This window comes from Bufo gargarizans, chromosome 4 (genome assembly GCF_014858855.1).
Source record: "Bufo gargarizans isolate SCDJY-AF-19 chromosome 4, ASM1485885v1, whole genome shotgun sequence".
NCBI classification, from domain to species: domain Eukaryota; kingdom Metazoa; phylum Chordata; class Amphibia; order Anura; family Bufonidae; genus Bufo; species Bufo gargarizans.
In genome coordinates this window covers 19,421,346-19,436,771 of record NC_058083.1, presented here as the reverse complement: position 1 = coordinate 19,436,771, position 15,426 = coordinate 19,421,346, and the positions used below count along the sequence as shown (strand labels likewise).

The following is a 15,426-nucleotide window of genomic DNA, read 5'->3' as shown; positions in this document are numbered from 1 at the left end:
GCACGAGGCCAAGAGGAACATCAGAACCATCCACATGAACAACCAAGCTCTCCCCAGAGGGGAGGGCAGCGAAGGAACAGCCACTGAAGCGCGGCCGGGGCAAAAGCCACATCGGAGGGAGCCGAGCCAAACCGAGTGGGAGCCAAGCAGAGCCGGCGAAAAAAGGCAGTCGAGACAGAGGCCGGCATAACACCCTACAACTGAAAGGAGGAGTGGGCAACAGGGAAGCCATAGGACAGCTCAAAGGCAGAACCCCGCTCACCGAGACGCCCGGTTCACTGCCACGCAGAAGGCGAGTACCCTGAAGAACCCAAGGTGGAGGTCCTACGGACCTGGGTAAGTGAGCACCCAAGAGCAGCTGGGTGACCATCCCGAGAAAAGCGGCCCGAACCCGGTAGCGGACCAGCCCAAAGCGCAGAGGGGGCGCCAAAAGAAAAAACTCATACTGCACGACACCCGAAGAGGAGGAAAAACAGTAGCAGGCGAGGGAACAGCAGTCCCGCCAGAGCTAACGCAGAAATCGAGTGGCACTGCAAACGGCACTCTCGACCCAGTGACCACTTGCGCCGGGAAGCGAGTGCACGGGAGAACGAAAGGGTACGTATCAAAGAACCACGAACACTCCCCAGGTGGAAAGGCCAACGGACATGGTGGATGCCGAAACAACGGGACCACAATATACAGGCCAAACCAGAAAACGAGCACCACCCAGCTCGGCGAAGTAGAGAGCAAGTAGAGCCATCTACTCATATCTAAAGAATACACCTTTGAATACAGCGGCATACTTGTAATGCTTGTATGACAGCACCCAAGGGTTATACAGGTGGACAGAATGATCTCTTTAGAGAAGAGTGCAAGGCCCGTGACAGCACCACATCCCAAGAGAAAAAAGGGTATGTCGCAGGAGGAAGTGAGGCATACGTACGAACAGCCCCGCAAGCAGTGAGAAGGCCAACCCACCTATGGGAGGAGAAGGCATACACGGCCCAAACAACGGACAGAGCGCACCAGAAAATTCCGCTCACTGCAAAAAAATAGTCACCCAGTGAAGGGGATCAGCCACAGAGCCCAACAGTATCAACGGAAGTGCAAAGTGCAACCTGAAAGGGAGTGATGCACAAGACATCAGTATGGCATGCGATGGGAACGCAGGCAGGCCCCCCAGAAAAGGGGGAAATGCACCTGGCAACACTGCAGCTGGTAAGAATGCAAAGGCCCGTCCCAAAGGGGGGTTGCCCAAGGCCAGTAACAACTTCAGAGAAGTAGAACATACCATAGTTCGCCCAGAAGGTGACTAATCACATGGCCGCACAGTACCCAGCGGGAACGCAGGAGGTCCGCCCAGAGAAAGGGGGACATGCACGGGGTTATCTTACCATAAAGCGAGTGCGCAATAACCCACCGAACACCGAATACTGTGAGAGTGCAACTACTCCACAACGAAGGAGAACAAGCAAGAATCCCGCACAGCATTTCAAGGACAGCCATGGGTCACGTGAGGGTGCAAATTCTTGCCCATGGATGAGGTGGGCCGTGTATGGCCCGCAACATATCCGGCGAAAGAGCAGTATTCCACCCAGAAAGGGGCGGGTAATGCACACGGCCGTCATCGCATCCAGCAAAAACGCAAGCACCCCGCCAAGGATGCGGGACATGCACATGGCCAGCAACGCACTGGCGAGAAAACAACCACAGTCAGTGGCGTTGTGCATATGCCGCCTGAGGAAAGGATACATGCTCATTGCTGGCAGCGATTCCAGCGAGTGCAGCACACCACCAAGGAAGGTGTCGTGCACATGGCCGGCAGCGAAGCCAGTGATAGTGCAGCAAACCACCTATGGAAGGAGTTCATGCACATGGCCGGCAGCAAATCCAGAGAGAGAGCAGCATTCCGCCTATGGACGGAGGTCATGCGTATGGCCGGCAGCGAATCCAGAAAGTGCAGCATTCCGCCTATGGAAGGAGGCAATGCACATGGCCGGCTCATGCATATGGCCGGCAGCGAATCCAGCGAGAGTGCAACGTTCTGCCCATGGACGGAGGTCATGCATATGGCCGGCAGCGAATCCAGAGAGAGGGAGCGCAGCAGCCCTCCTTTGGACGGAGGTCATGCGTATGACCAGCAGCGAAGCCAGAGAGAGTGCAACATTCCACCTATGGAAGGAGGTCATGCATAAGGCCGTAGCGAACCCAGCGAGAGTACAGCATTCCGCCTATGGAAGGAGGTCATGCATATGGCCGTAGCGAACCCAGCGAGAGTGCAGCGTTCCGCCTATGGAAGGAGGTCATGCATATGGCCGTAGCGAATCCAGCGAGAGTGCAGCGTCCCGTCTATGGAAGGGGGTCACGCATATGGCCGTAGCAAACCCAGCGAGAGTGCAGCGTTCCGCCTATGGAAGGGGGTCGTGCACATGGTCAGCATCGTATGCGGTAAAAGGGCAGTATTCCGCCTACAGAAGGGGGTCATGCACAAGGCCAGCCCGCAGCCAGAGAGAGTGCAGTATGCCGCCTATAATGGGGGGTCATGCACATGGCCAGTACCGTGACTGGAGAAGGCGACTAATTCTGCCTATAGAAAAGGGCGGCCTGCACCTGGCCAGCGCCGTATCCCAGGAGAGGGCAAGGGTCCGCCTAGAAGGGGAACATGTATACCTGGCCAGTGCCTTGGAGCGCAACATGCCGCCTATGGAATAGGGGCAGGCATACGGCCAGCGCTCTAAAGGTCAGGCTGCAGCATCCTGCGCAGCCAACAAAAAAATACAGATACCTCTTATATATACTGTTAATTCTTATATTATTTCTGTATTTATGTTTTTTATTTAATTTTATTAAAAACATATATATAATTATTTTTTTTTTTTTTTTTTTTTATTATTCTAAAACACAGCCTCTTTGAGGCAGGAAGGGGCCACCATATAAGGGCACAGCCTCTTTGAGAGACTAGCCATCCTAGGGACTCCTCCAGATGGGAGCCGTCGGCATCCAAGAGGTTAGCAGGGATCCGACCTGAGAGCGGTGCAGCGATGCCCTGGGGGCGGGGGGACCTCCGGCGGGAAGAATTCGCGCCTGGAGAGTGCCCGCCCCCTCCAATCGAGGCCGGAAATTTGCGGCCTACTAGGCCGCGAAGCCGGGGCCTAAATTTTCGCGGCCGCGAAGCCGGGGCCTAAATTTTCGCGGCCGCGAAGCCGGGGCCTAAATTTTCGCGGTGCCCGGAGGTACCGGCCGGGACCTGGAGGGAGCGGCGCGTGCATAATACCGGCCGCGGGAGCCCACCCCGCGGGCCGGAACAGTCAGGGGACCCGGGAAGGAGCTGGAATAATCTTTCTGCGGCGCCCGGCCGACCGGAAAGACAGCGTCTGAGAGCAGCAGTGGTCGCCAGGGTCTGCTGGGACACCGCACCAGTCATTCCGGCCGCGGGTGTCCACCCCGCGGACCGGAAACAAGGGCCCTACGCTGCAGCCGTCAGGAGAGGGCCTCTGGCCCTGAGCAGCGCACCGGTAAGGCGATAGGGGGGAGGGGGGAACCCTGTGACCGGGTGCCCGTATAGAGGCAGCTCCCTGGGCGGCATGATAGGGACGCCAGCATAACCCCTCAGTGGGCACCTATTGTGGAGGGGAGGAGAGGGAGCTAATAAAACAAGCTAGGATGGGGCCAGCCTAGGACCAGCAGGGACCAATATGGGGGTCAGTCACGCAGGAGACCTGGGTGGGGGGAGGGGGTCGTAGGGCTGGAGAAGCCACTCTCTCACCACAGCCGTCTTCACCCTCGGTCCGTTCCAGCAGGGTCGCCCCTTCAGCTACTGGCACCGTAGTGGCAGGACGCTGGAAGAGGGACTTGGCGTGCGGGCGACCCTTGCGCTGGCGGGATGCAGGGGAGCTGGGCTGCCCTGGTCCACCTTGCCTTCTGTGGGGGAGGCAGCAGTGCGGATGCCGGCACTGGCGCAGCTCAACCCCGGGAGAAACAGAGAAGTCTAGTGCGACTCTGTTGTCCCGTAATGTCTGGAACAAAAAGAAAAGAAAAAGTAAAAATCAAAATTAAAAACAAGGAGAAAACAGCCCTGCAGTAGCAGGGAGTGTCTTGCCTCCTTGGACACTAAGCAAAAACTGGCAGCCTCTCTCTCCAGGCTGAGGGTATAGCTGTGGAGGAGGGGCTTAACAGTTTTCACTTAGTGTCACGCCTCCTATGGAGATGAGCTATACCCAAGGTCTTCTGTGTCCCCCAAGGAAACTGGGCGAGAAAGAAGCACTTTTACCTTTTGTGTCGCCCCTACCTCCGCATAGATTGTAAGCTCTTGCGAGCAGGGCCCTCATTCCTCTTATTCTAATTATCGACTTGTCTGTTGCTAAGTTATTTATGACTGTTTGTACTGTAAAGCGCTGCGGAATATGTTGGCGCTATATAAAGATTATTATGTGCCCATGCATAGCAGATTTGCATGCAGCGAATATGGAGCATTTTACAGGGCACATCCTAGCCATATGCCAAACCCCCTTTAAGCTCTCGGTTTCGTTGCTATTTGGACTGACTTGAAACTGTGCAATAAGTTGTACCACATACCTCAGACTCATGATAAGCCCGCTTCCTCTGCTGCATGCCTTCTTTCAAAGCAATACCATGTGGTTTTAGTGCTTGGGCCTCCCTGCTGATGTCCTCCAGTTTCTCTTGGAGGGCCCGAAAACCTGCTTGAGCATCTTTCACTTTGTCCTCGACAGAGAAAACAATAGATAATGGTAAGGACATGGGACGTGTGCGACTACGGAGTTAAGGTGGATTTACATGTCTCAATGTTCGGTCTGAAGTAAAAAATACCTACCTGCCATTCATTGATCTTCTGGTCAAATTTGACCGTGCGCCCCTCCTCTGCAGCTATCTGCTCCCTGAATGGAAGGATTTGCTTCTCAGTTTCGGTAACCTGAAAAAAAAAAAATATATATATATATATATATATATATATATATATGCACCAGTGGTATTGAAGAATAAAGGTTCATATTGAAAGTCTGCAGACAGAGAGCTTGGAAACCATAATACAGAAAGCGTACAGGGAGTAATCATATAATCACAATCTTTTTTTTGCTGAATATGGAACATCCTTTCACACCAATAAGGCTAGGGCTACACTGGGCGACAGTCGCGGCACAGATTGCTACTCTGCTCCCCAGTGTCGCCATGTAGCTCTAGCCTAAACTGTCAAGTGATATGGGAGTTCAGTGTGAGCCTTACACATAAGGAAGGGAGGAAAGAGTCTCACCATGGCCCAGGCCATCTTACGCTTCAGATCCTCCAGCTTTTCCTTCATTTCCCCTAATGAGGCCAGGCTTTTAAACCTCTCTTCTTTTTCCATACACATGCGTTTCAGCTCCTGAAGTCTCTGCACGGGAGGAAAACAACCCAGACTCTGTCAAACACATTTTACAATTACTAATGATTAGTAGATTCATGAAAGGTCTAGGGTTGCACCGGGTATCAAATTATCAATACCCAATCGATACTTTTGTACCCTGATCAATTTAATACCGGGATTTGCCTTTTACAGATACTAGGCTGCGCTGCTGCGCTACTGCGGAACCTAGTATCAGAGAACATGGCGCGCGCTGCTCTCAGTGTGCGCCATGACCTACTCAGCAGCATAGGGGAGAAGCAGTCTCTCCCTCCCCCCTGTGCCGCTGCTGCCAATGACGAGAGAGGGGTGGAGGAGGGGAGAGGCTGTGGCCACTGTGCCACCGGTGAAGATAACTAATCGATCCGTGGCAATTAAACCCATCTCAGCACCCTGTTATAGAGGTCGGGTGCTGGCTATGTAATTTTGCCGCTGGCACCCGCCGCCTGTTTTTGTATTAATGGGTTTGTTATCTTTATCACTGGTGGCACAGTCAACCCCCCCAGTATTAAAAACACTGGTGGCGCCGCGTCCCCCCACCACAGGGTCCTTCCCCCCTCACTGGTGGCACTGGCAGCTTCCGATCGGAGCCCCAGCTATGTAATCCTGGGGCTCCGATCGGTTACCATGGCAGCCAGGACGCTCCTGAAGCCCTGGCTACCATAGTCAGCTCCCTGATGATGTGTGCACTATGCACAGGACAGCAGGGACAGTGCGAGGTCCTATTCACCCTCATAGAACTTTATTAGGGTGGATAGGACAAGGAATTAAAAGATCCCAGGTTCTAGCCCGTAAGGGGGCTAATAGTTATTTATTTTTATTTTTTACTTTTTATTTAATATTAAGTTTACATCCCCTCCTTTCCCAATTTTACATATAAAATATATAAACAATAAATAAAACATATTACATATCGTCACATCCGAAAAGTCCAAACTTTAAAATATAATCGTGACAACCCTAGTAAGGTCTATTAGGGTTTTTCTTTTAAAGGGCTTCTGTCACCCCACTAAACCTTTTTTTTTGCTTACTTATAATCCCTACACTGCGATTTATGGCTACATGATCTAATTAATCATTTTGGTCCTGTAGATCTTGTTAAAAACATGCTTTTAAAATATGTAAATTACCTTGCTACCAGCAAGTAGGGCGGCTACTTGCTGGTAGCAGCCGCATCCTCCGATCCTAATGACGCTCCCTCCGCATTGTGATTGACAGGGCCAGGGAACGGAATTGTTCTCTGCTGGCCCTGCCTGTTTGCATTCAAAATCTGGCGCCTGCGCCGCGGCCGTACCTGTCTTCAATCGGCGCAGGCGCACTGAGAGGCGGCCGCTCGCTCGGCCGCTGCATCCTCAATGCGCCTGCGCCGGGTGTAGATGTGACGTCATCGGCGCAGGCGCATTGAGGATGGAGCGGCCGAGCGAGCAGCCGCCTCTCAGTGCGCCTGCGCCGATTGAAGACAGGTACGGGCGCGGCGCAGGCGCCAGATTTTGAATGAAAACAGGCAGGGCCAGCAGAGAACGATTCCGTTCCCTGGCCCTGTCAATCACAATGCGGAGGGGGCGTCATTAGGATCGGAGGATGCGGCTGCTACCAGCAAGTAGCCGCCCTACTTGCTGGTAGCAAGGTAATTTACATATTTTAAAAGCATGTTTTTAACAAAATCTACAGGACCAAAATGATTAATTAGATCATGTAGCCATAAATCGCAGTGTAGGGATTATAAGCAAAAAAAAAAAAAAAAGGTTTAGTGGGGTGACAGAAGCCCTTTAAACAGGTCTTTGCTAGGAGATACTGTACCACCGCGCTTGGAGGGTTTTAGATTTCTGGGGACCCAACAGGTAGAGCTTTCTCTGCACATTTCAATGTGGCCTTGCTATAATTTCCTGACCAGGGGTCGGCCAGGCACTGCTGTGCGGGGGTAAAAATGCTGACGCATCTGCAGTGCTGATGTTGTGGTTCAGCCCTTCACTCTCAGGATTGGTTGGGAACTCCAAAAGTTAAACACCCGTCTTCCACCACCATATATATGCCATCGTTTTACAAGACGGGTATCCCTTTAACAAAAGATATAAAAGTCCATGATCCCAGATTTACTAATCCTAAAGATGGCGGAAGCTTAGGCTGACTAGACCAGCACCACATACATCACAGGGGCTCAGGCTGGATGATAAATCTGGTGCAGGGACAGACACTTTCTCACTCTATACCACTGGTTGACTTACGTTGAGAAACATTGCTGGAATCCTAGATGTGCAAAATTGCACCAATTTGCGTCACTTTTTTTTAGCAGTTTGCAATAAAGGTCCAGATGGGTGTTATCAGTTGGGTGTGTGTCCCAGCACAGTCTGACACTGGCAGCAGTGATTGGATAAGTGTCAGTCTGTGCAGGGACACCTCCCAACTGGTAACACCCATCTGGACCTTCAGTGCAAACTGCTAGAAATTCATTCATAAATTCTAGCAGGAATAATCAAGTAATTACAGTACATTGTCAAACATAGATGCTCCAGAATGGTTATCACACGGGGAAAGTAAGCAGTTGCTAAAAAGACATGTCAGAAAAACTGGACCACCCCTTTAATGAAACTCGCTAATGACGAGAATGTACACAGCAGTGCTGACTGGCCGACTACTGAGCACAGCATGGAACTATACAGGGAAGCACTAAGCACTCGCACCTTACAGCTGCCCTTCTATTCTGTGCTCCAGCCGCAATAACAGCCTCTTACCTCCACTCCAAAATTGATTTGATCATGAGTCCTGGTCTTGGTCTCCATGATGTAGGAGTAATCTTCCTTCATCTGATCCAATTGTGTTGCCTTCATAAAAAACTGAAATAAAACGGATTGAGCGGCTGTAAACCCATGGAGGCAGATGATGGGACTACTCCAGTACCAGGACCAGCCGTCAGACAGCGCACAGTACTACAACTCACCTTATATTTGTCATTTTCATTCTTGGACTGGAGGAAATGCTTGCTCATCTCTTGTGTTAGAACAGATACTGGATTGTCAACCTACAGAGAAACAGATAAAACTCTCAATAAAACCAAGACTAGAAGTAGACGAAAAGTGACAGAACCCTCAGTGACGTCATCCCCCACCTCACTAGATGCAACATAAAACCACTACTCACTATCTGTACTTATGATAAAGGGAAAAAACATTACACACAATTAAAGTAATGCGACAAGTGAGGAATAGCAAATACATCCCAGGCACGCTCTATGACCTGTGCAGAGGTCAGGAGGGACTACGTAAGCCACAATATCACCTATCGTGAATAGTGGATCCAGTGTAATCTCTATTTAGAAGTGATATGTCATTGTAATCCTGTCTGTAATCATAAGCAGATGTGTTTTTCTGAGGAATAGCAAAGAAATCAAGATTTGTGCTGCGAGAAAAATTTCCTAGTTTTTCAGCCTACAGCTTCTATGCAGATCTATGCGTCTCCATGGTTACAGACTGCAAACGACCTATGTAGTCAGATCCTATGCTCAATGCTCTCTTCCACCGTTCCTCTAGGTTTGCTAACACATTTTACAAACTGGTAAGAATTGGCTGCTTAAAGGGAATGTGTCATCAAAAAATAACCGGTTTAAAATCACGTTTTTATATTAAACGTATTTGTAAACAATTTTGGTGATGCTATTTTAAATTTTCAATGTCACTATCCATACTAAAGTGGGTCCAAGACCTGGGACCTCCGGTCAATCAGCTGTTTGAGAAGGCACCGGCGCTTCTCCAGCTTTCCCTAAGCCAGTGACATGTTCATTAGTCACATGGCCCTGAAGCAGCTCAGCCCCATAGAAGTGAATGGGGCTGAGCTAAGATACGTACGGCGCTGTGCATGGTGAGCACAGAGAAGGGAGCAGCGCTCACAGGAGCGCAGGCGCGTTCTCAAACAGCTGATCGGCAGGGGTGCCAGGTATTGGATCCCCACCGATCAGATATTAAGTCTCGGAAAGACTCTTTAAAGAAAAAAATTATAATCTTATAGTTTCCGCACTGGACACTTCTAGGTCTGTACAGATCACTTTACAGTAGTTATCTGCTTATGATTACAGACAGGATTACAATGACATACCGCCTCTTTATACAGATTACACTGGGATCCACTATTCACAATAGGGGATATTATGGCTTCTCTACTCCCTCCTGACATCTGCACAGGTCACAGAGCATGCCTAGAAAAATCTTCCATAGAAGTCATTGAGTCCCTTCCTGTCCATTGTGTCTATGGCCCATGGGGCTGGCGTAAAGCATATCTCTAAATGCTGTTAACAGCTCGGGTAAGATGGCCGCCCCCCATAATCATGTTCAGAAAATAGAATTAAAAAAAAATAATTAAAAAAAAAACAAAAAAAAACAGGACGTGTCTCACTATCTGGTTTTAACTAGCGGAAACTAATTTTGGTGACATATTCTGTATTTATAGTCACATTACCTGGATGTTGAAATGGTCAAGGACTGCAGTGAGCTCTTCTTTCTTAGTGGAAACCAATGAGCCTTTCAAATAATACAAACGGTTTCAGTAAGAATTAGTTGTCCACAGCAACGAATCAGAACGTTTCCTTCCCGACAATCTCTTTCTACATCTGGCCATGTAAAGGGGCCTTAAAGGGGATTATCTGGTAAATTATATTGACGACCTATCCTCGGGATAGCTCATTAATATCAGATCTGCAGGGGTCCAACGCTCAGGATCCTCGTTGATCAGTTGTTAGAGGCCAGGATCTCCGTGTGCACCTAGGTCATGTGACGTCACCGTACATCAACCACATGGCCCAGTTGCAGCTCAGCCCCATAGAAGTGAATGGGGCTGAGCTGCAATACCAAGCACAGCCACTATACAATGTACGGCGCTGTGCTTGGAGAGCTCCTGGGAGCCAGCTGCACTCAGCATGTGAACCCTGGAACAGCCGATTAGGACTCGGACCCCCGCTCATCTGATAATGATGACCTATCCTGAGGATAAGTCACCATTATACATTACTAGATAACCCCTTTATGAAGAAAGGCAAACATTTTGGGGTCATCCCAACTGCCTGGTGAGAAAGGCACCACTGATACTCTTTATCCCAGACAGAAACTTGACAGTTGTAACCCGGACCGGCTCACCTGTCCAATAAAATATTCTGATCTGCCAGAATTCACTAAATATGTCCCCTGTTGTAGGGGCATTGTAATAAATGTGACCAGCAGGAGGCAGCAGCACACAACAAAGCCGCTTCCTGCTCATGTCAAGAATCGGCAGTGGGAGCAAACGACAGAAGCCAGGTGGTGAGTTTCCAGTGTTTAATCTGAATGAGGCCTCACATGCTGCAGGAACAACCCTCTTCACATAAACGGATTTTCAGTCACCAAAACATCTGCAACAAATCTGCTGCTTGTGAACATGGTCTTATACAGAGAAGTGTGTGGTGCACGTTATTCGTATCTACCTGAGGAGCTTTTCAGTTTGTAACTGCGACTGCCATCTGTAGTGAGGCGCTGCTGCACAATAATGGACTCTCCATAAACCTCAGGCTTGAACGCGTCGTTTCCTCGGTTCCGCAACTTTATGGAAACATCTGCTGACCTGAAACCAAAGAGCTGACGCTTAAAAATCTGTACACGGAGTTATAAATAGTCTACATATAAAAGTACAACTAACAACTGATGAGACATGCACGCTGTCTGTATGTACATAGCCGCCCCCCCCCAGTTCACGTGTGTAACTGATGATACATACGTCTGTCCATCCTTCACAAACCCCTTGATAGAGGATCCTCTGTTGGTGATGGCAGCTTTTCCACCCAGTCCGACAATAAGAGCTGTCAGAACCGCGCTTTTACCGCCTAGAGGAAAGAAAATAAAGGGATCTCATGAATGATTCTGAAATGTTAAGAGCCAAAACAATGGAAAAAAGAAACCTGACCGCTAAGTCCGTAATCTGTCCCTGTCCCAAAATCCCAGGGCCACCACTGTGTACAGATCTGCCCAGCTCATTAAAGGGTGCATACTCTCCCCTCCAGAGATATTGTAACCTGTGACCCACACCTTGTGTTTACATCCCGGGGAGTGTCTGTAGCATAAGGTCTCTGCCTCTCTATTCATTCGTTGCTGCGAATATTATGGGTTTGGGGAGACGCCCTCTTCCAGCACATAGACTTTGACTAAAGAAATTATTTAACAGGTCTTCATCAGGATTTGAACCCTAGACCTTCTGTATGGCGGGCAGAAGAGTTATCATTACGCTACAGACCAGCCCCGTTAGAACGATTACATTTTCTGTGCCTAAAGACGTTGTGCACCAATTTCACGCCAGATGGTGATCATTACCTGAGCTGGGTCCTGGCTTGTTCGCTCCCCAGTCTCCACTGCTCAGGTCCCTCCATTAAAACTTTCAGTTTGATGCCACTGCAGCCAATCACTGGCCGCAGAGGTGATCTGCTCTCCTTGTGTCCGGTAACCATTAGACATGATGCAACTGCAGCAGCGCCTTGCAGGGGGCTGCAATGGCATCAAACAAAAAGTTTACATGGAGGGATCCCCCCGAGAAAAGCAGCATAGGCCAGGGAGCAAATGCACCAGGACCTAGCACCAGGGATATTCAAATATGATCACCAATGTAGGTCCCATTGGTCTTAGAGTTCTGGAAAAAATTTCTTGACAGGTGAAATATTAAATAAGGTAGGTGTGGGCAGCAACCTGCAAGTTAAACACAGCAGCCCTGTCACCTTTGTTACAATGTGTCAGTGTAAGGCCGCATGCACACAACCGTATTAATAGTCCTCATCCAATCTGCATTTTTTGCGGATTGGATGCAAACCCATTTACTTCAACAGGGCCGCAAAAAACAAAAAGCATTGTTACAGGATTCTTACAATGGTTCTGCAAAAAAAAAAAAAATAATGCAACACGGACATCCTGTATTTTTTGCAGATACGCATTTTGTGGACAAAATAAATACAAGAGCATTCAGGCGACCACAATTATTTTGAAGTCCGCAAAAAATACGAAAGACGTCTGTTGCATCCGTTTTTTTTGCGGACCTATTGTAACACTGTCTATTCTTGTCCGCAAAACGGACAGGAATAGGACATGTTCTATCTTTTATGTGGGACTACGGAATGGACATATACGGATAGCACACGGTGTGCTGTTTGCATTTTTTGCAGCCCAGTTGAAATGAACGGGTTTGCATCCATTCCGGAAAGAAACGCGGATCAGATGAGGACCAAAAATATGGTCGTGTGAATGGGGCCTAAGGAAGATGTATCAAGAAGTTCAGACTGTTTAGGTAATTCTCCAGCTGTAGCAAGCTCGCCGTTAACGCACGTATTTGTAGTCACTGAATAAAAACAGTAATGTTGCTATTCACAGACAGCAAGCTGAGATCTTGAAAACAGCGAGGAACTGAATTAAAGCTACATACGTTGCTTTATTCACATAACACAGGGAAACCCCTATGGCCTGGAGAGTCTATGATGGAGCAGAAGCTCTGATAGTAAACAGAACCAGGTACAAACAAGGCAGGGGGTCTCAGAACCCAGCAGACAAGCCACCACATGGGTGCTGTTTATGACGGCCTGACACCATCGCCTCACTTACTTCCATTGTTTCCAACAACAAAGTTGACATTTGGTCCAAACTGGAATGGCCCGAGCATCGCGTGACACATGAAGTTCTTCAAGGAAATGCTTTCAATGATCCCAACTTCAGCCGTGCTCTGTTGACACAAGACCAACGTAACTCACAAGGTTCTCACCCAACAAAGGTGGGGGGGGGGGGGGGTAAATCAAGGCAGGCGTCTTCCTCAAATATACAATGCTCTCTCCACTTTTGAAAAGTGGGCATGGTTACGCATAAAGATTAGGGTATGTGCACACGGTACATATTAGGCGCACAGAATCTGCAGCATAATCCAGTACCATCAGAAGAAGAGGAGAATTTCAAAATCTCGTGTATACCGTGTGGAAATGGACCTGCGGTGGGGATTTTAAAGGCTATGTACATCCTCGGGGACAATTTTTTTTTATGATTGCATTTTATTTATTTTGGGCTAAAATCATTTTTTTAATTGGTCTTTATTATTGAATGCCGGTTTAATAATAAATAATAAAAAAATATTAAGCCGTTATGTCACAAGTGGTTAACTTTTCTCCAGCTGTGAGAATTGTACTTCCACTTTGTGCTGGTCAGCTAATAAACCTTGGGGGATATTTATCAAACTGGCATAAAGGCTTAGTTGCCCATAGCAGCCAATCAGATTCCACCTTTCATTTTCCAAAGGAGCTGTGAAAAATGAAAGAATCTAGTTGGTTGCTATGGGCAATTAAGCCATTTCTACTTTACACCAGTTTGATAATTCTCCCTCCTTATCTCTAAGAGACACTTATTTAAGCCACATTCTTATCAGTAGGATAACAATTGATATAGAACAAGTGTTTATAAGGTCAGAGATAAGGAGCTGTCAGCTGAGATGCCTGACGGAACAGAGTGAAAATTCAAAGCCTGCTACCAGAGAATCTCAGGGCTGTACCGAGAAAGGGGCTCCAAAAATTTTAATAACGACCAAATGGAAAATATGAAAATTACCCTTACCGGTAATTGGATTTTCCTTTACCCTCCACAGCGGGACCACCTGGAGGGTACCCCGCCTTCTCAGGGACAGGAAACAACTGTGGGCCTCCTCCCTCTTACCTTCTCCAGTTAATAACCTAGGACTCAGAAGTAAACGCCACAATTTAATAATGTTGAAAAACAAACAGAAATAACTTGTTCCAATTACATGAAAAAACTAACAAAAACTAACAAGAATCTCCAATAAAGAATAACTGGGTGGAAATTGCTCGTGCCGTTGTGGAGGCTAAAGGAAAATCCAATTACTGGCAAGAGCAATTTTTATCCTTGTCCAGGCCTGAATGCAGGAAGTCGAATATCAACTTGATATTTGGAGACATAGAGGAGTACCAGGCGTCTTTCACAAACAGAAAATAAGCCTTCCAAGATCTCAAATAAATCTACGAAGTCACTGGTTTTCTGTTTTGCATTAGAGTGTTGATGACTGCATCTGAGAGACACTTCTTCAAGATGGCCCTCTCAACCTCCAGGCCGTCAGACGGAGCTGAGTAACACTGGGATGTACAACTGGACTCTGGGAGGAGAGGAAGGGTCCAATAATCTGCTTCCTGAGAATGGGAAACCAAGCCCTCCTGGGCCAGAAAGGCACTACCAGGATGACATGGGCTCCTTCTATGGTCTTTGTCAGCACCTTGGGAATTAGTGAGAAAGTGTAAAGAAGACCTCTTGGCCACGGAATCGAGGCTGATCCTGAAAAGACAGGGAGTAGAATTTTTCCACCTTCTTGTTTTTCTTTAATGCGAATAAGTCGATCTTCGGAAGTCCCTATCTTTCACAAGTCTTAACATTGCCTGATTCAGACTTCATTCCCCCTGTGTTAGCTTTTCTCTGCTCAGAAAGTCCGCCACTATATTTTCTTTTCCTTTTACGTGAATGGCTGATAGAGACTTTAGATTCTCTTCAGCCCAAATAAAAATATTCCTCGCTACTACAAAGAGAGAACGACTTCTCATTCCCCCGTTTGTTTAGATAAGCCACTGTGGTGGTATTGTCAGATACTATCCTTACGTGGTTTTGCCGTACAGAGGGGCAAAGGTCTTTAGGGCCTGCCAAACTGCACTTAACTTCCTCATGTTGGAAGATGCATGCTCCAGACTTCCTTGCCATATCACTTGTCTCACGGCATTATTCAAGTGTTTATTGGCCGGAATACTTATTCTTTTGTTCAAATACATCTGTCCCTGGACTAACAGAAGGATGCTTGAGTGGGCCTGTGACCATTTCACTGAGGTAATGGTGGACATCATGAGGCCCAGAATTGCCATGACCTCCCTAATAGGCATCTTGTTCATTAGTTGAAACTTCGGCACTCTCTGAATCAAGACCTCCTGTTTTCGTAAGGAGAGAAAAGATGACATTCGATGAGAATCCAGAAGAACTACTAAAAATATCCTCTTCTGATGAAGACTCGACTTC

The 15,426-nt window shown here is 48.1% G+C and overlaps 1 protein-coding gene across 1 annotated transcript in view; it reads right to left on the bottom strand.

Moving 5' to 3' along the window:
- SMC6 (structural maintenance of chromosomes 6) overlaps positions 1 to 15,426 on the bottom strand; it is a 69,109-nt gene that overhangs the window by 40,748 nt on the left and 12,935 nt on the right. Inside the window, exons 3-11 of the mRNA XM_044290196.1 lie at positions 12,979 to 13,096; positions 11,117 to 11,222; positions 10,827 to 10,963; positions 9,830 to 9,891; positions 8,319 to 8,399; positions 8,113 to 8,214; positions 5,252 to 5,371; positions 4,814 to 4,912; positions 4,558 to 4,704 (exon numbers count right to left, since the gene is read on the bottom strand). Coding sequence (XP_044146131.1) covers positions 4,558 to 4,704; positions 4,814 to 4,912; positions 5,252 to 5,371; positions 8,113 to 8,214; positions 8,319 to 8,399; positions 9,830 to 9,891; positions 10,827 to 10,963; positions 11,117 to 11,222; positions 12,979 to 13,096 — 972 coding nt within the window. The remainder of the gene's footprint in view (positions 1 to 4,557; positions 4,705 to 4,813; positions 4,913 to 5,251; positions 5,372 to 8,112; positions 8,215 to 8,318; positions 8,400 to 9,829; positions 9,892 to 10,826; positions 10,964 to 11,116; positions 11,223 to 12,978; positions 13,097 to 15,426) is intronic.